Source organism: Sorex araneus, chromosome 1, assembly GCF_027595985.1.
Source record: "Sorex araneus isolate mSorAra2 chromosome 1, mSorAra2.pri, whole genome shotgun sequence".
Lineage (NCBI taxonomy): Eukaryota > Metazoa > Chordata > Mammalia > Eulipotyphla > Soricidae > Sorex > Sorex araneus.
The window spans coordinates 314,189,943-314,212,465 of NC_073302.1; the positions used below are offsets into that span (position 1 = coordinate 314,189,943).

At 38.5% G+C, this 22,523-nt stretch overlaps 1 protein-coding gene across 5 annotated transcripts in view; it reads right to left on the reverse strand.

The window, feature by feature from the left end:
• The window catches only part of CLCN3 (chloride voltage-gated channel 3), an 87,051-nt gene that overhangs the window by 15,155 nt on the left and 49,373 nt on the right, over window positions 1–22,523 (reverse strand). For all 5 annotated transcript variants that reach the window (XM_055123702.1, XM_004610375.2, XM_004610377.3 and 2 more), the window contains 7 exons: window positions 18,400–18,499; window positions 15,944–16,131; window positions 13,396–13,518; window positions 11,664–11,870; window positions 7,198–7,278; window positions 5,226–5,771; window positions 1,731–1,917 (listed from right to left, as the gene is read on the reverse strand). In XM_055123702.1, coding sequence (XP_054979677.1) covers window positions 1,731–1,917; window positions 5,226–5,771; window positions 7,198–7,278; window positions 11,664–11,870; window positions 13,396–13,518; window positions 15,944–16,131; window positions 18,400–18,499 — 1,432 coding nt within the window. The remainder of the gene's footprint in view (window positions 1–1,730; window positions 1,918–5,225; window positions 5,772–7,197; window positions 7,279–11,663; window positions 11,871–13,395; window positions 13,519–15,943; window positions 16,132–18,399; window positions 18,500–22,523) is intronic.

Sequence of the window (22,523 nt, forward strand, 5' to 3'; positions counted from 1 at the left end):
TAGGCTAACGGCTTTACATGCATTTTATTTCATATAATTCTCAAAACAATTGTAGATTATTATTCCAAAAATCAAAGTAATAAAAGAACCCTCCCAAAGTCAGCAAGCTAAAAATAGCAAAGGCAGGACTCTACCACAGATCTGAACAAATCCAAATCAGAAACCATCCTGACATTTATTGTGGTATCAAACCTGCTTCCCAAGTATTCAAAAATGATGCTCTACTTCACTATCAGCTTCCTCAACGAGTCATGAATACTAAATGCATTCTATCCCAATTCCTTTTTCTTTAGATACTTTTGCAACAAAGTTCTTTCCTTTAAATTCCACTGTTTTTTAAAAATAAAACCCATGTTTTGGACTTCCTGAACTACTTTAGTACTTCTTCCTAGCCATAGCTTCCTAACAATTTTCACAGATTTTTTTCAATACCTTGTGAAATCATTAAATAGTGCACCTACTTCTTCATCACTCCTTGCATGTAACACAGTGCTAGACAGAAAGTGAAGCACTTCAATACTTGTTTTGGTGAAAATGATTCTGTCTTTTACTTTCATTTGTTACTTACTACACTTTTTAAAACAGTAATTATATAATTCTAACCCACAGGGGAAAAGTCTATTACTAACAATATTATAAAATAAAGTCTGACTTTTCCCCCATTTTCTTCTTTCTTTCTTCTTCTACTATTTTAGCCGAGATTTTATTTTATTTTATTTTATTTTGCTTTTTGGGTCACACCCAGCAATGCACAGGGGTTACTCCTGGTTCTACACTCAGGAATTACTCCTGGCAGTGCTCAGGGGACCATATAGGATGCTGGGATTCGAACCCGGGTTGGCCGAGTGCAAGGCAAACGCCCTACCCGCTGTGCTATCGCTCCAGCCCCTTTAGCCGAGATTTTAAACAAAAAAGAAAATAATTATTTTCATGCCCCCCCAATTCAATAAATGGAATATTAAATAGCAAATGTAGTCATTTTGCTTTTCTTTCACTAGTCTGTTTTTTTATGTAATTTCTATAAAATATCTTTTTTGTTTTAAGTGAATTAAAATAGTTTTATTTAAGGAAATATTGTGTGTGTGTGTGTGTGAGAGAGAGAGAGAGAGAGTGTGTGTGTGTGTGTGTGTGAGAGAGAGAGAGAGAGAGAGAGAGAGGAAGGGAGGAAGGGAGGAAGGGAGTGCCCTATAAGTTGTTCTTTGATGGAGGAGAACTGGTAATCTTTTATTAAAGCTAATTAAAAATCCCTTTGGGTTAAAGAATCCAAATCAAAGTTATTGTTGTTGTTATGAGGTGCTAGGGACCGAACCCAGGGAGTTCTGTCACTAAGCCACACCCCCAATCCAGACCCCTCCCCTGAAAGCTTGTTAAAATGCTAAACCTAGAGCCACACTTGAATTATTAAGGTAACTGAATAGCCTTAAAAAAAAAAAAACCTCTCCTTGGACAGGATTTAAATGTTAAGCTTATCCTGTACTGAGAAATTTTCTGTCACAAAGTATTATGTGCTACTAAAAAAGATAGTAATGGCCACTGAAGTTTTTTTATGCTAACATTAACAAACACTCAGGGACAGGTAACAGGAAAACAAGTAGTTTATATCACTCATCAATTTCACTGCTGTTTCATCTCTGTTAGAGCAATCCTGTAGCTTATTCTCCCCTACCCGGGTCCCCCCACACTTCACACAGACACAAACATCCCAATGTAGACGAGCACAGTTACATTACCTAGGCACGCGGCAGCACCAACCATGGCGTAAAGACCAGGTGTAATGCAGTCAGCCCCCACCTCGCACCACTCCTTAAAGATGAACCAGTCGTGGTGATAGTAGGCAAGCTGCTCCACAGCGATCCCCACAATCCTGCCTGCGATCGCGCCAATGGCCATGCTGGGGATGAACAAGCCAGATGGAACCTGCAACAACAGAATTCTCACTGAGACAGAGATCTTCTACTTGGGTGTTAGCAACCTCTAGTCTAGAGAATCCTCCTCACAGTTAATTTATATTGCAAATTCCTATAGAAGAATAAAACTAATGCAAAGAAATCATTATAACAACAACTTGACAATTCAATGAATTCAGTTAGAAAGTAACCAGCCATTCTCCAGATCAAACGAGAAATGACCCGGGGATTCCTTAATGCCAATCTCACAGCAAGATTTTAGTGCTTCACGGTGAAATGGAAAAAGAATTTTTTCATAAATCTAAATCCATTTGGACTGAAGAGATAGTACAGTGTAGGTTGGGGCACTTGTCTTAGAAGCAGTTGACCCAAGTTCAATCCCTGGCACCCCATAAGCTCCCTCAAGCCTGGCCCAGCAGTGACTCCCTGAGTGCAGAGCCAGGATAAGTCCTGAGCACCTCCAAACCCAAACAAACAAACAAACAAAAAACAGAATTAACTCAGTCTGAAATAAATCTTTCCAGTAATCACACTATAAGAAATGAGCCCCCCAAACATCAACAACAAAACACTGTAGCACTGTCGTTGCACTGTCGTCCCACTGTTCATCGCTCGATTTGCTCAAGCGGGCACCAGTAACATCTCCATTGTGAGATTGGCTGTTACTGTTTTTGGCATATTGAATACGCCATGGGTAGCTTGCCAGGTTCTGCTGTTTGGGCGGGATACTCTCGGTAGCTTGCCAGGCTCTCCGAGAGGGATGGAGGAATCGAACCCGGGTCGACCGCCTTTGCAAGGCAAACACCCTACCCGCTGTGCTATGGCTCCAGTCCAACAAAACGCTAAAGACTATTAAAAGAATAAGAGAGACTGAAACAGGTTTTGTACTAGAGTCTAGAGTATTAAAGAACTGCCAACTGCCTCTGGGTCCCTGAAGCTAAGAATAAAAATGTTAGGATTTACGGGGCCAGAGAGATAGTACAGCGAGTGAAGCACTTGCCTTATACATTTTTTTTTCTTTTTGGGTCACACCCAGTGATGCACAGGGGGTACTCCTGGCTCTGCACTCAGGAATTACGACTGGCGGTGCTCAGGGGATCATATGGGACGCTGGGAATCAAACCTCGGTCAGCCGCGTGCAAGGCAAACTCCCTACCCGCTGTGCTATTCCTCCAGTCCCTTGCCTTATACATTTTTAACCTGAGTTAAATCCCCAGCATCCCAGATGGTCCCCCTGAGCACGACTAGAAGTGATTCCTGAGTGCAAAACCATTCCTGAGTGGTCCAAAAATAAAACAAAACAAAAATGTTAGGGTTTACAGAAAACCAACTTAATAGAACAGTACAGCAACAGCTCTTTGTTTGCTTTTAAAAAATAAATTAACTTTCAAGGCTGTTCTACCATCTAACTCTTGATACACAGTGGACTAAACATGGAAGATGGCAGTTTAAAAGAGACTATGTTTTCACACATCGACTACTCCAATTTCCTTGAAACAACTGGTATCCCACACAATTTACATCTGTGAAAGAATACTACTGCTAAGTAAAAACATTCACTATTACATGAACTACAAGTGTAATAACTAAAAAAACCAATGATTAGCTCACATCTGCTCCCAAATATATGTCACTGACAGTTAAAACACGAAAAAAATATATTAGTAGATTATCAAGAGCTAGTGTGCATGGTTTGCACACTATTTATAACTTTTGTCAACTCAAGGTTCCAAGAAAGATGACCCAGCTGTCATATCCTTGATGGGAAAAGGCATGATGTTCAAAGGCTTACTAATTTCTGAGTCTGCAGCATCTACTTTAAAGTGAACATCTAATGACATAGCAGCACACCCAAATACCCATTTTCCTAATCTTTACAACCTAGAAATCCATCATGATACAAGGCAAGGTGAAATTAAAGTTGCAGAGAAAATAAAGGTTGCTAGTCAGCTGATTTTAAAACAAAAGATGCTGCTGAATCATCTGGGTGGGTTCAAGGCAAACACGAGGGTATTTTAAATGTGGAAGAGAAATTTTGAAAAGAGTAAAGAATGATGAGATAAAATATGGACTAGACCAGCCATTGCTGACTTTTAAAATAGGAGGAGGCAGCCTCTTTAGCAGTGGTTTTCAATCACTGATCAACTGAAACTGTAGGTTTGAAAAAGTCGAAAACCACCAACTTAAGAAGACTGGAAATGGCAAAAGCACTCCTTGAGCTTCCTTGCCACAAAACCCTGTCAATACTTTGATTTCAGCCCAGTAAGAACTGTTTCAGACTTCTAATTCCAAAGCTATTTTAATATAAATATACACACATAGATGTATACACATACATATATACACACATATAATAAAACTATGTATTAGATATATAAAATATTTTAATAACAACATTTTGGTGGAGTTTTCAAGCTTTCACACTGAATTTATATTATAGTAGCAAAAGAAAACTAATACAAGTGGTTTTAAAACCTTCCTCACAAATATTTTGAAGCTCCCAAATAATAGGCAGGGTGTAGGTCCATTGTTACCCCGAACGTGGGTAGAAATGTATGCTCCAAGCTTCTTAATCTGTGGGCTGTGACCCCAGATGAGGTTGCATAATTTAATATGGGGATTGCCAAAATAAATGAAATTTTAAAAAATGACTTATGGTTATCAGTGAATATGTTATTTGTATACCTGTTTTTATAAAACTATATATTCAGGGTGGCATCAAAGTTCCTCAGGCAAAAAGGGGTCCTTGGTGGAGACAGACAAAATGTAACAGAACCATGTTGCATGGCTTTGGCAGGTTAGAGATGTTATTTGCGGGACACTGGTTTTGGAACCCTGAGCAAACATGTAAGAACCTGAGACCAACACGCTGGGAGAGAAACACAGAAGTTCTGGAGATGTTCCAGGAGTCCAGCTGTTCCTGCCCCAGTTGTCTGCAGCATCCCAGCACAGGTGCTAGCCCTAAGACTGTTTGGGGGATGGTACCCTCGCCATGTCATCCACAAGCACAGGGGAAACCAGAAGCAAACCATGCCCAGCAAGCTACTTCCTAAACTATTTCCTAATACCCAGAACAAAATCACTAGTCATCTTATGTTGGCTATGTTCTGAGCAGATCTGCTATCCAGCAACCCATAGCATGCTCAACAACATAGCCTATGGAATTCTTTCTGCCTCTGCTTAAAATTAAACATAAAAGATAAGAACTTCCTTACCCTACACTCATGAAACTGTCTTTAAAAATCTCATTTCTTATTCCACATACATGTTCCAAACATGCCTAGAAATATTTAAAAATCATCTCAGATCAGTACTTACCTTGATACCAAAAGTGAATACTGTCATTATGATTTTAAAGATGAGTGCTAAGCATAACTGCCATATAGCTGAATATACACCGAGGCCTGCTGGACGATCAGGAATATCATCGACAATTTTACTAGCATTCATGTCATTTCTGTAGTCACAAAGAGAAGAGGATTCCAGGGGCCCGCAGTCTGTAAAAAGCTCTTTAATCAGTTCACTGGTGTTGAGCCTCGTATATGGGTTAGGAAAGGCAATCACAGCGGTAATAGCTGCAACAATAATGACTTCAAGAACAGGATACTTTCCAAATTTGGTGGATTTGCGCCGACGACACCAGGCAATATTTGCCCTAATGAAAAAGGCTCCCCAAAGCCCTCCAAACACCCCGAGAAGAATAAAAGGAAAGAGTTCAAAAAGGTACCATGGTGTATGATATTCTACATAAAAAAGAACCAGGCGGCTGTTACCGAATGGATTGATGGATCTCAAAACAAAAGCAGCCACTAAAGCGGCAAAAAATGACCTCCATAAAGTTTTAAGAGGAAAGTAGTAGCTAACCTAAAAAGAAAAAAGAAAAAAATTAATGGTTTCATTCATTTAACCAATTTTTAACAAATTATAACTCAAATGGTATTAGAGCTCTAAAATTTGTTGCAGTTAGAATTTATATGAGTGATTTTATTGTAGTGAATGTACTGTCATAATTAAAAATTCGCAGTATCAATTTATCATAAATGCCTGATAACCATTTGAAATACCTAATACTATTTTATTTTCAAAAAGTTTCATCTTCAGTCCTATGTTCCATCACCAGTTTCTGTCAATAAAAAAAACTTAGCTTGCCTTTCCACATTAAACAAACACACACACACAGCAGCTGGAGAAACGGTACAGCTGGTAGGGCGCTTGCCTTGCATGTGGTCGACCTGGGTACCAGCCCAGGAATCCCATATGCTCCCCTGAGTACCACCAGGAGTAATAGGAGTAATTCCTGAGTGCAGAGCCAAAGTAACCCCTAAATACTGCTGGGTGGGTAACACAAAACACAACACAAAAATAAGCAAAAAACTAAATAAACTAGGACTTTTTATAAAAAAAAAAAAGACACATTTTAAAATATTAAATGATTTTTTTTAATAAAGGGTGGGGTAGATCCTCAACCACTAATAAAAAACCAAAATATTCCAATGATGGAGCTAGAGCAATATAATACAGAGGGTAGGGTGTTTGCCTTGTACACAGTCGACCCAGGTTCAATCCCCAGCATCCCATACGGTCCCCCAAGCACCAACAAGAGTCAGGTAACTCCTGAACATTGGTGGGTGTGGCCAAGAAACAAACAAACAAATAAAAAATTCGACTGATGATTAAAATTATTTCCTTAAGTATCAATAACTGCAAAAAGAAACCACAATTTCACAAGAAAAACTTAAATAGACAATTCAGGAACTGAAAATAATTCAGATTAAAAACCCAGGTTATACAGGCTAAAATTTAGTCAACAGGGGTAGATTCAAATACTTTCTTTTTGGTAAAAATATATTCTTTTCGGGGCTGGAGAGATAGCACAGCGGGTAGGGCGTTTGCCTTGCACGCGGCCGACCCGGGTTCAAATCCCAGCATCCCATATGGTCCCCTGAGCACGGCCAGGGGTAACTCCTGAGTGCAGAGCCAGGAGTAACCCCTGTGCATCGCCAGGTGTGACCCAAAAAGCAAAAAAAAAAAAAAAAAAAATATTCTTTTCAATGTGCCAACAAAGTTAATTTTTAAATAATCACTAAAATTTCTACATCAATAAGAGTCTAAAAAGATTTTTCTCAAGGGAACATTATTTTTATGTAAGCACAAGTAAAAAAATCTATGAAAATAAATATTAAGATTTAAAAACAGTCTACTCTTCTAGCTATAAGATATAAAAGAATGCCAAAATCTATTATCATGATAATTAGACATAATTCTAATTGCCAGATTTTTTTTAACCTACCTCCTCCAGGCTAAAAAGAACTCCTCCAATTGGTGCACCAAAAGCTACAGAAACACCTGCAGCTGAGGCAGCTGATAGCACCTAAAAAAAAGAATGTGGCTTATTTTATATTTCCTTGTAAATTCAAATATAGCAATTAAAATTTGAAATTACCCAAATTTTCCAAACTTTCTTCCAAATTCAATTTCCTTCTTCTCCAAGCAAAGACAGACATTTATTTCTCAGAAAACATTTGCTGTCTGATTTAACAGAAAGGTCAATTATATATTCAATATTTGGTCAAAAACCAAATATGGGTGCTGAAGAGATAGCTCAATATAACTTTACAGGTTGGGAGGCCTGATCACTGGCACCACATGGTCTCCCAAGTTTAGAGCTTGGAATACCTCCTGAACAATACTGGGTGTGGCCCAAAAGCAAAACAAAAACTATGTCTGCCAGATATATTAATATAAGTAGGAGACAGGAGGAGGAAAAAATTGTCAGATAACTGTCACACAACTCAAGACTTATGTTGGTAAAGACAACAGAGCAGTAACTAGAGTTTGCATGGATTGTTTTAAAGAGGATATAACTTCCAAAATTTTAGACTTAACAATTACTCTGTTCCAAATTCTAGAAAAATACCCACAAAATTAAAACTGAGTTTCCCTATATTTTTGCTATTTTAAATCCTTAGAAAATATTGAAAATTTTACTAGCATTCATGTTATTTTTGCAGTCACAAAGAGAAGTTTCTAGGGAATGATAAGCTTTTTAACTTCACTTGTTTCTGCTACTATCAATATTGTTTTCTTCTGAAAACACAATGACTATCCCTAACAGGCTCGCCAACCAGCAGCCCTAAAATAAAGCCAAAGGAAGAAGAAAAATTCATAAACGCTTGTCTGGGTCTTCTCTCCTACTCCTGAAGTTATAACTTGATTACTGCCCATTTGCTATAGGTATTAAGTCCACTACACTCATTTATTTTTATTTTTTCCTTTCAAAACGTAGTAAATACTTGAGGCAACCAAAGCATTTCTTCAAATGACCAAATTTTACATCTTAAAGAAAAAAGTAGGTAAGCAAAATAAAACTAAGTGGTTACTAGTTGAATTCATTCAGTCAATCTGCTGGAATACTAGTTATTAACTAGAAACAAGTAACTTCATCTTTCTGGGTCTCAGTTTTCTCTTCAATAATACAAAAATTTAAAAATTAGTTTAAAATGGTATTTATAATATCTAAATCTCAAAAAGTACTTTATAAACAAATGTAAATTAAGAATAAGCAAATAATTATTTTAGTTATATTGCCTCTGACTTTTGAATGTTGCTCTGCTTATTTGAAAAGTGACAGCAAATTTAACTTACATTATTTTTGACCACTTATATGGATGTGGACAATGTTAACTGAATTCTGTAATTCAACATTTAACAGATTATCACAGTAAGCTAATATCCCTATACTTCTAATCCTAGTTTCATAAGTATCTAAGAATCAAATAACTTAAATCTGTCAAAGAATTGGGCATAAGAAGAAAGTCAAATTGAAACCTTAATCCTTTTCACTAACAAGTAAATTCTAGTTACTTATATATACAGCAACATAATAAATGTCATAAATCATCAGTGTTTATATTAAATAAACAAATACCAAAAGAAAGCATGAAGATCCTTACAACAAAAATATCTGGGTATAAAAGAAAGTAAAGAATAGAACTGTAGGGCAGGCATCATAGTTCAATGGGTAGGGCATTTGCCTTGCACACGGACAACCAGGATTCGATGCCCAGCATCCCAAATGATCTCTCGAGCACCACCAAGAATGATTCCTGAGTACAAAGCCAGAAACACCCCCTAAGCATCACTGGGTGTGACCCAAAACACACATCAAAAAAAAAAGAAAAAGAAAAATTTTTAGCTTTTTTTTTTTTTTTTTTCAGAAATATCCATATTGTTTTTCAAAAAGGCTGGGCCAGTCAGCATTCCCACCAATAATGAATGAGAGCCCCTTCCTCCCCACATTCACGCCAGCACTGGTTGCTCTTGTTCTTTTGGATGTAGGCCAGTCAGCATTCCCACCAATAATGAATGAGAGCCCCTTCCTCCCCACATTCACGCCAGCACTGGTTGCTCTTGTTCTTTTGGATGTAGGCCAGTCTGTGGTGTGAAATGATATTTTATTGTTGTTTTGATTTGTATCTCCCTGATGATTAGCGATGTATAGCATTTTTTTATGTGCCTTTGGCCATCTGAACTTCTTCTTTGAGGAAGTTTCTATTCATTTGTTCTCCTTATTTTTTGATGGGGATGGATTTCTTTTCTGGTGAAGTTCTACCAGTGCCTTATATATCTTTGATATTATCCCCCTTATCAGATGGGTAATGGGTAAATATTTTTTATTTTAACAAACCCCATTCTGCGGACTGTCTCTGTATCTAAGACACAATTTCTTTTGAGGTGCGGAAGCTTCTTAATTTAATGTAGTCAGATCTATATAGTTTTGCTCCCACTTGTTTGGTGAGCGGTGTTTCATCTTTGAAGACTTGCTTGGTGAGCAGTGTTTCATCTTTGAAGATGCCGTTACCGTCAGTGTCATGGAGGGTTTTGCCTATGTTTTCCTCCATGCACCTCATGGATTCAGGTCTGATGTTGAAGCCTTCAATTTATTTTGATCAGACTTTTGTGCATAGCATTAGATATTATTTTTCAAATGTAGGTGCCCAGTTTTCCCAGCACCACTCTATAATATATATAATTTAAATGTTTTCTAGAAGGACAAGTTGGTCTGAAACAGTGATAAAGGAAATTATTTAAACAGCAGGAAAGAGAGGAATTCCTGTATCTCCTTTAACATGATTTTCTAATTTTAGCCCCACATGGGCACTAAAGGACCTTCTAGCTCCCCCAGTGCCAGACAGCTTTGTAGGTCAAACTACCCCTCATTGGATTTACATACTTTCCTCCATGGCTTAGAAGGTCCCTCGTAGAGAAATACTAATGAGAAAAAAGGAGTGATAATTTCGGGAACATTTCAAAGGAAAGGTGTGTAAAGCAAAGCAAAAACAAATGAAAAGGACTACATGAAATTAAACTGAAACCAATGGACCCCAGATCGTCTATCTAAATCTCTCTCTCTACAGAAGTCACTGAGTCGCCCTGAGATGCAGTCTAGAAAAACATTCTTTAAAAAGCAAAGGGAGGGACCCTCTGCATCTAAAGACTTTGATTCCAGAGACCTAACACATTTTGGCATCCAGCGCAGCTTCTTACAGCAATGCACTGGGACTGTGAGTTGGGCTACAACTCCCCGCTGCCGGGGATGGATCTTTCCTCTCCACCCTGTTTTTCTGCATGGAAAATGGCGGTGGCAGCAATTTCCACGTGGTGAGAGCCATGTTGTAAGACTCCTAATCCAGGGAATCATGGGAAGTGGGTGTAACCGGCATGCCCTAGGCCCAGATAAATCCGGAGCTTCTGAGAGTGAAACGAACCCTCTGCGCCTAAAGACTTTGATTCCAGAGACCTAACACATTTTGGCATCCAGCGCAGCTTCTTACAGCAATGCACTAGGACTATGAGATGGACTATGCAGTTTCTGGCAGAATTTTCCCTGGATTTTATACAGAAATCCAGAATTGCACGGCCTCGGAAGCCGACTTAACATCTCTTAATTGTCAGCAATGTGAAACGGTTCCTTTATAGCAGGTCTAACTTTGGGGGGAAACTCCAAATAATAACAGTGAGTTTTTTGTTGAAATATTGAAGGTAGTCAAAGTAGCAGCCATTTCTCTGGACTGTGAACTAAGCAAAAGCCCCACGCCAGCCGAGAAGAGGAAATATCCCTCTTTCCCGGTTGTTTCCCATTTTCAGGGAGAAACATGGCGTGGCATCCACCATACTATGAGGCGTGGGAAGGGGGATGAGGGGGAAAAAAAAAAAGGAAAAGGAAAAAGGAAAAAAAAAAGGAGTTATGTATTTGGAGCAGTGGGGCTACATATCTCTTCATTCTAAGCAATGGAAAACTAATTATCAAATGCTTCCTTGGTAGTAGGGCTGTCTTTCTTGGGGGGAAACTCCAACAACAATAGTGAGTTTTGTGTTGAAATATGGAATGTAATCAAGGTAAAGAGAAAATGAAGTGAAATTCATCAGTTATGCAGTTGGGGTGGGGGGGGGCGGGGGCGGGAGGTATACTGGGGTTTTTGGTGGTGGAATATGGACACTGGTGAAGGGATGGGTGTTTGAATGTTGTATAACTGAGACATAAGCCTGAGTACTTTGTAACTTTCCACATGGTGATTCAATTAAAAAACAAACAAACAAAAAAAAAAAGCAAAGGGAAACAACAAGAACCAAAAAAAAATTCACACTAGATTTTTAATCTAAATACAGATTTTACGATAATAAAATAAATAAAACATGATCTTCACAGCAGGACACTGTAATGTACACCCATATTTGAGCCACAAAAGCACTTACCTCCCTTTTTTTAGCTTCATTTGTGCTATACTTTGGAAAGAGGTAGGAAAAGATATTTCCACAGCAACAGGCAACGTGTACCAGAGGACCTTCTTTTCCTAAACTCAAACCTGATGCCACGGCCAGTACTAATGTGATGGTTTTAATCATTAAAGTCCATTTTCCCAAGTAACCTCTGATGATGAAGCCACTTAAAATGGTTTTAATCTACAAAGGAAAGATTAAGGCAGCATAATTTTCTTAATGAAATGGAACAAATTATTGCCTTATTTTACTTACAAATTTGGCAGATTAGGGAATGACTAACAATTTTCAAAGCATTAACTATTATTTACCAAATAATAAGTCTATGATATTCTAATTTTCTTCCCAAGAAAAAAGATAATATTACCTTATGAACAAAACTAAAATATCTGACTTGTGTTAGAAGAAAAGTTAAGGGGCTGGAGCAATAGAACAGCAGGTAGGGCATTTGCCTTGCACACAGTCGACCCGGGTTAGATTCCTAGCAACCCATATGGTCCCCTGAGCACTATCAGGAGTATTTCCTGAGTGCAGAGCCAGGAGTAATACCTAATCATCACTGGGTATTAACCCAAAAAGGGAAAAAAAACAACCAATAACAACAAAAAAAAAGTTAACATGATTAATAGGAAGAAGGAAATTTTAATATCTGATTAGAATATGATACATTTTGTCATGTATCATATTTTTGTGTCAAAAATAAAGATATATAAAGATATTCCTTTTTAGAGTATTGTAATTAAGTATATTATTTTCATACAAACAAAAGATGAGCATCAAATGCTATATACAATATTATATATTTTTAATGTAAAAAGCTACTACTTAATGCAGATTCAAGAAAACTAGAGGGCTGGAGCAATAGTACAACGGGTAGAGCGTTTGCCTTGCACGCAGCTGACCCAGGTTCGATTTCCAGCATCCCATATGATCCTCTGAACACCACCAGAGGTGATTCCTGAGTGCAGAGCCAGGAGTAACCCCTGTGCATTGCCAGGTGTGAGCCATAAAGCAAAAAAAAGAAAAAAAGAAAACTAGAGGCCGAAGAAACAGTACAGCAGGGCTCTTGCCTTGCACATGGCTGACAGGGGTTCGAGGCCCAGCATCCATATGATCCCTCCCAAGCACTGCCAGAAGTGATTCCTGAGTGCAGAACAAAAGGTAATTCCTGCACATTGATGGATTTGATACGAAAACTTAAAAAAAAAAAAGTACTGGAAAAAGCTGATAATTTATTTAAGAGAGAAAATATAGAGGGGAAACAAATGAGTCTTATCATTTTAGCACTAAATATATTCTCCAACAAGAACAATAGACCACTAGACACTTCTTCAGGATCCTGATATCAACTGAACCTTATTTAATCTAATGTTTATTTAATCATGTGTAAATTAATAGTGAGGAAAAAAATGTATTAGCCTCCACAGTAAATGATGAATTCACTATGGGGAATAATTTCTTTTCTTGTCATCTATAATCAGTGTGTATGTTCAAAATTTTCTTCTTCAGTGGATGTAGTGCTATAACACTGTAGGCCTAAAATTTTAATATTAGTATTACTGTAAATCATGCACCATCAATAAAAATTTCTTTCTCATATTACAAAAAGCTCTTCCCTCATAAAAATTACTGTTTCAGCCTAAAAGCAAAAGTATGCATGATTAACAATTACTCAATGTCTGATGACACTGAATCTGGGTTGGCTTACCTCTGGAATTCCTGAGCCACAGGCATATGGAGCAAACACCTTTACCAGAGAAACGGCAAGAAAGGCAAAACTCAAGGCCCAGAAGATGTACATTATGTAGTTCATGATGTAAGAACCAGGACCCTAAAAAGCAAATAGTTGAACAGTATGAAATTATTTAAAGTGCACCTTGGTTCAAGTGTTTGCCACAAAAGAAATGTGAGTAAAACTTGTAAAAGGTTCCTGAATGCTTCCATAATAATAAAAGCTTTACATGAACAAAATAACGGAATCCCAAAACAGATTTATATGTATATTAAAGAGTTTTAAACCTATCCAATGCTTTTTCTACCTTTTTCCAGACTTAAAATGTCATGTGCCCAAGAATCACAGCTACATTTCAATCTTTGCATTCAATCTTTGCATTTGGAACAGTTTGTGAAGACAAAATTGTATTTGCACTCAATTTCATGCTGCTATAATTCTCCTGAGAGTCCAATGAGAAACAGTATGCTATATTCCTTTCAATTCCAAAATTCAGCTATGTACAAGTTTTGTAACATATTGATATTTTACTATTTAAAATATGTAATATTCCAACTACTAAAATTTTGAGTTTCAGATCAAAATAGTAAAATAATAATTTGAAGACTATAATGTATAAAAGCAAGCTCTCAGAAGAGAGTGATGCAGAGAGTCTCTTGCCCGCATGCCTGGCTGTCTTCCCCGAGGCCCCTCGGAGGGGATGGGCTCCAGCTTCCCTCCCCACCCCTAGCAGAGCTCCCGGCAGCCGAAGACCACCGGACCCTTGCTACAGCCATGCTGGAGGCCCCTCTCCACACGTTCAGACAGGTCTCATGCATGAAGGTACCGGCAGAGGAACCCAGGTGTGTGTAATCCCATCAATGGCCAACATCCAGAGAGAGACTTAAAAGCAAGCTCTCAGAAGCGATATCTTTAGCCTACTTCTCCCTCTGGGAATAACTGGCAATCTTCTGAGAGTTTCCTGTCCACATGGGACAGCCTTGCAAGCTTCCCATGGTGTATTCATATGCAAAATCCAGTAACAAGCTGGATCTCATTCCCCTGACCCTGAAGAGCCCCCAGTGCAACATCGGTGGGAGGGCTGAGTCGAGATGGACTTCTAAGATCTCAGGGAAAGGATGAAATAAGATGTTACTGAGCCCACCCGAGAAATCGGTGATTAACGGGATTTCGTGATTCGTGATTTGAATGTCAAAAATAAAAAAATCTAAGGGTTTCTTTAAGGTGGGGTCAGAAAGACAGCTTAGTGGACTACAGCACATGCTTTGCACGCAGGAGGCTCCAGCATTGGAGTGACCCAGAGCAACAAGTTGGGTGGTCCTGGGCAGCACCAGGAAGAGCCCAAAGAGCAAAAGGAGGGGAGGGGCACTAATCTCCAGTTAGAGACTTATTCTACTAATTGTGTTATTTTTTTTTTTTTTTTTTTTTTTTTTTGCTTTTTGAGTCACATCCAGCGATGCTCAGGGGTTACTCCTGGCTCTACACCCAGGAATTACTCCTGGCTGTGCTTAAGGGACCATATGGGATGCCGGGGATCGAACCAGAGGCGGCGGTATGCAAGGCAAACGCCCTACCCGCTGTGCTATCGCTCCAGCCCCCTACTAATTGTGTTATTAACACATACTTCTGTAATTCATTTCTCTAATCACTGTGGTAAAGTGTCAAGTGGTTTTAATAATTGTCTTCATACTCACTTTCTACAAATTACGTAATGTTACTGAAATTACTTTTTATAATAATATATATTTCAGGGCCAAGGAGATCGCTAACTGCCTAGAGCACATGCCTAGCTTCATTTCTTTTTGTGTTTTTTTTTGTCTTTTGGCCCTCTCCAGCAGTGCTAGAGGTTACAACCTGCTTAGGAGGTCAGGCCGTGCCTGGTATTGAAGCAAGTGCTTGTGCAGGCCAGGCATGCACTTCAGCCCTTTGAGCTACCTCCCCAGTCCTTCATGGGCCTAGATGTGAGTGCAAAGCCCTGAGTTCCATCCTGACACAACACCAACCACCCAAACACAACACACTTCAACCACAGCAGTATCAAGACTGGCTCTGGTCCTATAGCCTACAAGGTATGGTCCCTGAAAGAGTAACATTTAAAAACTAATTTAAAAATGTTATCTTGGGGCTGGAGCGATAGCACGTGGGTAGGGCATTTGCCTTGCACGCGGCCGACTTGGGTTCGATTCCCAGCATCCCATATGGTCCCCTGAGCACCGCCAGGAGTAATTCCTGAGTGCAGAGCCAGGAGTAACCCCTGTGCATTGCCGGGTGTGACCAAAAACAGCAAAAAAAAAAAAGTTATTTTATATTACCGGTCAGATAATATATGGCTATGCAGTGAACAGAACAGCTTACCTAATGCACTGTATTTCTGTATTATTTATCTATCTTATTAAGTCTTTTCCCCCTTTAATGTAGGATGCTTGCAATCATCTAGTTCGTGATTAATTCTATAATTAAATGAATTAGAGACTATTTTTACAGTATCAATTACTAATTAATCTTGTGACAAAGTAAGACTTACCTCTGCTTGACCTATGATTAATTCTGCCCATGTTTTCCACTGTGGACATTTATCCCTCTCTTCAAATGTCGTTTCATTAGATCCCCAACAACACTGTTCATGGTTGTACCACAATGCACTAAGGCAAATGCCCTCCTTTAGGTCTGTCATCCAATCAGCAGCAATGTCTATTAATCCAGCCAATGCCCCTGTAAAAATACATTGGACATAGTTTCCTTTTAAATCCATTTGGGAAGTCAAGAAGTATCAAGTAAATGCAGGACCTTTACTCTAATACTACCAGCCATTAAAGAACAAAAAGTCTCCATTCATGTATTGTCAATAGTCACATCAGTGGAAAACCACCTTACTGTCATGGTTAAAAGATTCCCTACTCCTGGTATCTTTTCCAAGGAAGCTTCTAGATCATCCCCGACTGACTGGTTAATACTGGCTGCTTAGGGCCCTCCAGATTAAACAAAGGGGGCGGCTATGTGAGTGTCACCTTCCCCTAGATTGAAAAATGCAAGAGCTGCTGGCAAAAGTAGACTGTGGCAGAGATTGCGTTCACAGGGATAGGTGACTCCTTGGAAAGCTTCTCCAAAGCCTCCCCTCTGTCAGTAGCCAGACCTGGAGAGTAGGTTAAAATCTGGTAGTTATGCGTCTCAGAGCTGACAATGTGACATACTCGGAAACAATTCTTAAATTCAGATTAACAAGATGCAATACAGTTTTATGAATTTATTGTACTGATGCTGTAAAACCTGGAACTTGTGGCAACTCCTCCCTTACAGAGGGCGGAGTTGTCTTCTACACCCTCTATATTGCTGTAAAACAGCATCCACGTAGCCTAGTTTCAATTGATTTCTTCCTTTTTTCTGTTTCCTGTGAAAACTACCAACTACCTTAAGTGAGCGTGTGTTTCTCACCATTGTAAATAAACCTGCATTCTTACTGGATTCTTCCCTGTGTATGTTTGTTTGACCAATTAATTACTTTTGCATTTTAATCGCTGTTACTTCTACTTTATTTTTTGTAAAAGGGGAAAGAGTTAAAAAGCTGGAATCTCCCAACTCCCCCCAAAAGAGCTGCCAAGTTAAAAGAGACCCAAAAAAGCAGGGCTGAACAGCAAATAAAGATCACATCTAGAAAATATTAAATTTAATCTTTAAATCTCAGTTATCAATCAATTTAATATTTCCTTTTAAAAACTGAAAAGTCTATCTTTATAATAAAACTTATTCCTTACATCAAAACTATTCATGCAATCCAAATTAAATATGACTTTTCAAAAGAGTATTTAAAAGATATCAAAATATCTATAACAGCTACTTGGAAAAAGATTCACAAAACTGGTTATTTAAAACAGAGTTTTTGACTAGGATGTTTCAATATGCAAGATAATTAAAAGATTCACAAATGATCTTATTATTATTAAAACAATGTTCATGAGAAAGTAGTGAAATATAAGCACTGATGAATTATTGTGACATATTTTCAGTTTTTAAATTAAATATAATTGATAATTTTATTCCCCCCACCCCTTGTCTTGAACTCAACCAGGGTTAGATCCCTGGAATCCCATATGGTCCCCCAAGTACTGCCAGGAATAATTCCTGAATGCAGAACCAGGAGTAATTCCTGAACATTGCCCAGTGTCACCAAACCAAATAAAACAACCCCCCACCCCCAAATAAGCACCTCAAACTTATGGTCACTACCTAGGTTCCTCTCATAAAGATCTAATCAAAAAGATCAGTGGGTCACAAAGCTGTCTCAAAATATTCATGCATGCCAATCAGAACTTCCTGTACTTCTCTCCATCCTCCACACAAATATTAATTATTTTCCCCTCATGTTCTTCTGGACATAACCTTTAATGGTGGAAGCTGAAAGTCATTAAAACAGTTCTTAATATTTGTTTCAGATCTTCAGCTGTTTCCTTAAAATCTCACATCAGAGGGACTTTAGGACATGCTACAGCATGGTAGCTAAATTAAAGGCTTATAAATTAAACTCCTTTTATTTAAATCATTGCTTTAAATGCTTGGCCATTTACTAGCTACATGACCTTAGTCAAGATTTAAGTATATATAATACTTTAATACCCTCACTTTTAAAATGATAACTTCAGGAGCATTCTGTTATAGAAACGTTGTGAGGCTAATGAAATAAAAAGCACTTAGAACAGTGCAGAGGTAGTAATCAAAATTCTGGTTATTTATTATTATATTAATATTAAAAGATAATTTATCAATCATATAGTCAAAACCACAAATGCTGCAGATATGGAAACAGGGTCCAGAAAGATTCACCTGAAGAAGACACTTAAATCGTTAGCAATGCTTCCCATATCCTAATAATATTTAAGAATTTGCTGAAAGAAAATCCAATGGTACCAGAAACAAAAATAAGGTAAATGAGAACTATTTATTGTTCCTTTAATGACAGGGGATTGCAATAAAATTTTTCTTTACCTGATGCCAATCCTGTCAGTGTTACTACCAGCCATCCTGACCAAGCATCATATAAACTTTTTGTCATTTCCCATGCTGATTCTTTCTTTTTGCTGTTGATCTGAAATCAGAAAGGTTTATACTTCATTTTTCAAACTACAAATAGTAGCCACAATTCTAGACTCTAACAATTCTTAGTTACTTTACATATGACAGTACTTTCTAAACTAAGTTAATGGAACAAGAAAGTGTAGGGACAAAATTAGTCTCTGTACCTGTAAAACAAGATGACATGTGCTTACATATATCTACATTTTTAACAGGAACTTCAGAATTTGAGAACAAGGAACTAACAACCACATAAAGTCTATCTTAAGCTACTTTCAATTGCATCAAATTGAGCTAGTATATACCTTTTACATTAACAAAAACAAGACATTATGGTTTAAAATGTCTGCCTTATCCTGGTCCTTTGGACTCAATAATTGTATGGATTAAAATACTCTTTAAAACAGAAGATCAGAAGACTTTTCACCCATTACCTTTGGAATCTTCTCTGAACTAGTGACTCAAAATTAAATTGACTGATTCAATCTCGAAAGCGATCAACTAGTCGCAAAAATTTATTGGATACACCAGTCCCCTGATTGAGACTTCCAGAGTAATCTCGGGAGGGGTTAGACAAGTCCCCAGCCCTGGAAGCTGTACTCACACCTCATCAATTGCTGTCATGCCTACAGCTGGACTACACTACGTCACAACTGAGCTCCGCAGGGACGACAAATTCCCCAAAATTTCAGGTACACCAGGGCTTTTATAACCTGAGAACTCCGGGCCTTCTCCTCCACCTTGGAAGCCCCAGCAGTCACACCCTCATTCTACCACCATCGCCTTGAAAGCTCACTGCCCAGTTAAATATTCTAGATTTTCTAGAGTGACATCTCCAAACTCTACTATACTAATATCCTAGTAAAAGTACAACAGGTTTGATGCAAAAATAATGTAGAAACCAATTAAGTTCAATTAACAAAAACATGAACATAGAAGCTCAACTAGCAACAACAGCTTGGTAAACCCTCAGACAGGGACTTAATGTTCCCACGGTGAGAGACAACAATTTTCACAAATATTCTTTTATTTTATTCTGTTTTGTTTTTAAAGGGGACTCCAAATAAAGAACTAAATTCCAATCAAAAGAAAAAAATTTCCGAATTAGAAAATAAATTAAAATGTAAAAGCAGTGGCTGAAAGAGAGCACAGGGGTCTGAGGCATACGATTCCATGTGCACAGGACCCCAGTTCAATCTCTGGCACCACATGCTCCTACTGTGCTACCAGGGAGAGTCTTAAGAGGCCCTGGGTACAAGGTGGGTAGCCCTGGTGGTCCATGGCATGCAGGTACCAAGCAGTGCTGCATCTCAAGTTGTGAGAGTGAATTATTGGGCCCAATCAGCTTCGTATCCCCAAAAACTGGCCCCTAGACCAACTCAACACTGTTTATGAGCATACTACCACCAACACAAACAACACCCCCATAAGGTTAGTGAATAATGGTACAATCCCATAAGTGTAGAGCACAACAGACACTTGAATAAAAGGGTCAGGGTCAGAGCAATAGTACAGCAGGTAGGGCGTTTGCCCTGCACACGGATGACCCGGGTTCGATTATGAGCATCCCATATGGTCCCACGAGCACCGCCAGGAGTGATTCCTGAGTGCAGAGCCAGGAGCAATTCCTGAGCATCGTCAGGTGTGACCCCAAAAGGCCAAAAAGTTAAAAAAAAAAAAAGTCACCAAAACTTGTTGGCCTATAAATATGCAGATATGGTGAGCTCCAATTTGGAAGGATTCAGAGGTTCTTTTACCATTTGTATAAGGCAGAAATGTCCTCTAGTGAACATGAAAGAAGTGAGATTAGTAGGAGGCAACTTCTGAATTTCCAAATGACATTCTCCTAAGATCCAAGGTGACAAAGTTTTGCCTCTTAGTAAAATGCATTTCTGAATCTATTTATAATTAGTCCAAATCTCTTCTCTCTTCTGCTAAGACTGATGCTTTTAAATGTTCATTCAACCAAAAGCTTCACTGCTCAACTGTACCACAAGACTTCAGGGGAAATTCAGTGATCTGATCTATTTTAAGTATCTGTTCTATTTTGAGCCACAAAAGGCCCATTAGAAAAACTCGGTAAATTCTACATTGAATGAGGAAACTAAATACAGACACTAACCATTTTTTAAAGTTGACTCATTTAAAAAAAATAGTAATAAATACCAAGTTGCATTTTACTCAATTTACTCAATAAGAATGACTGAATTATTTTATAAAACATAACACTAAGTAAAAATGTACAAATTAGGGGCCAGAGATACAGTACAGTGGGTAAGGCACTTATCTTACATGGAGCTTACCCAGCTTTGATCCCCAGAACCCTATACGGTACCCTGAACCTGACAGGAGTGATCCCTGGGCACACAGTCAGGAATAAGCCCTAAGCAATGCCAGGTGCGGCCTAAAACCTAAAACAAAAACAGAAAAAAAATCTGGAAATCATATCTTTCTCAGAATAGTGATAAGTTCTTTTTTTTTTTTTTTTTTTTTTTTTTTTGCTTTTTGGGTCACACCCGGCAATGCACAGGGGTTACTCCTGGCTCATGCACTCAGGAATCTCCCCTGGCGGTGCCCAGGGGACCATATGGGATGCTGGGATTCGAACCCAGGTTGGCCGCGTGCAAGGCAAACGCCCTACCCACTGTGCTATCGCTCCAGCCCCAGAATAGTGATAAGTTCTATAGCCATAAAAAAGAATGCTTGTATTGGAGGCAGATGCCACTAATAATAAAAAAGAAAAGGAAAATGAATAAATTAAGGCAGGGTCATTCCAAGAAAAAAAAAGGTGAGAGTAATTGTTTATCACATGTTATCATTTACTTAATGAAATACAAATATTCCTAAGTTCATTATGTTGGTCCCTGGCATGAGACAAGGAAGAATCAAGGATGAAGACATAGTTCTGGGGGTTGGGCACTTCAGGTTCAATCCCCAGCATCTCATATGGTATACCCCAAGAACCGCCAGGAACGATCCCCAAGTTCAGAGTCAGAAGTAACTACTGAGCAACACCGGAGAATCATCAGGAATGCCCCCAAAACAACACAGAAAAGGAAGAATGAAGCACAAAAGTTAAGAAATTTGAAGATTTACAAGTTATGAGGAAAAATCCAATAGATTAGGAAGGAAATGGACTAAAAAATTAGGCAATTTATGTGTACAATCCTGCTGGAATACATTAAGGGCAAAATGTATTATAAGAAAACAAACAATGGGTTGGGGATATAGCTTAACAGCAGAATATATGCTTTGTACCTGTGCGTGTGTGTAAGCGTGTTGCTGGATATCACTGTCCCTGTCACTGTCATCCTGTTGCTCATTGATTTGCTCGAGCGGGCACCAGTAATGTCTCCATTGTGAGACTTCTTGTTACTGTTTTTGGCATATCAAATACGCCACAGGTAGCTTGCCAGGCTCTGCTGTGCAGGTGAGATTCTCTCAGTAGCTTGCCGGGCTCTCCCAGAGGGACGAAGGAGTCGAACCCAGGTCAGCTGCATGCAGTCTTAGAAATATTCTGAAACCCTTGTGTCATTATGAGACAAATCAAATGATGATATTTGTGATGTTGAGAAACAAGGCATGGCTCAAAGGAAACAAAGGAATAAGAACTAGGAGCTACAGTATTACACTAGATTAAAGGTTTCTATAAGAACCATAGTCTAGAAACAATGAGTCAACCCAGAAGCATTACATGTCTATTCCTTGACTGACTATTTTTCTACAAGGGAATCACAGCTCCTGGAAAAATTGACTCCCAGCTTGATGCAGTCAAAGTGTAAAATGATCTAGCATCAATATCTTTTTCCAGAATTCAGAGTCTTCTAAGAACTTGCCAAAGGATGTGGTATCAATTTACATTAAGCTCCCACTGGTTAAAATGTACTAATATGGGCATCGATAAAGATAATTGTGACAATCAAAAAATCATGTATGCTTAAAACCATGAGTTCAAATCTATGAGTTCAAACTTTATTCCCTTCTCATATAACCTAAGCTTCAGGGAATCAAAATAACTGATAGAGAAAAGTCACATT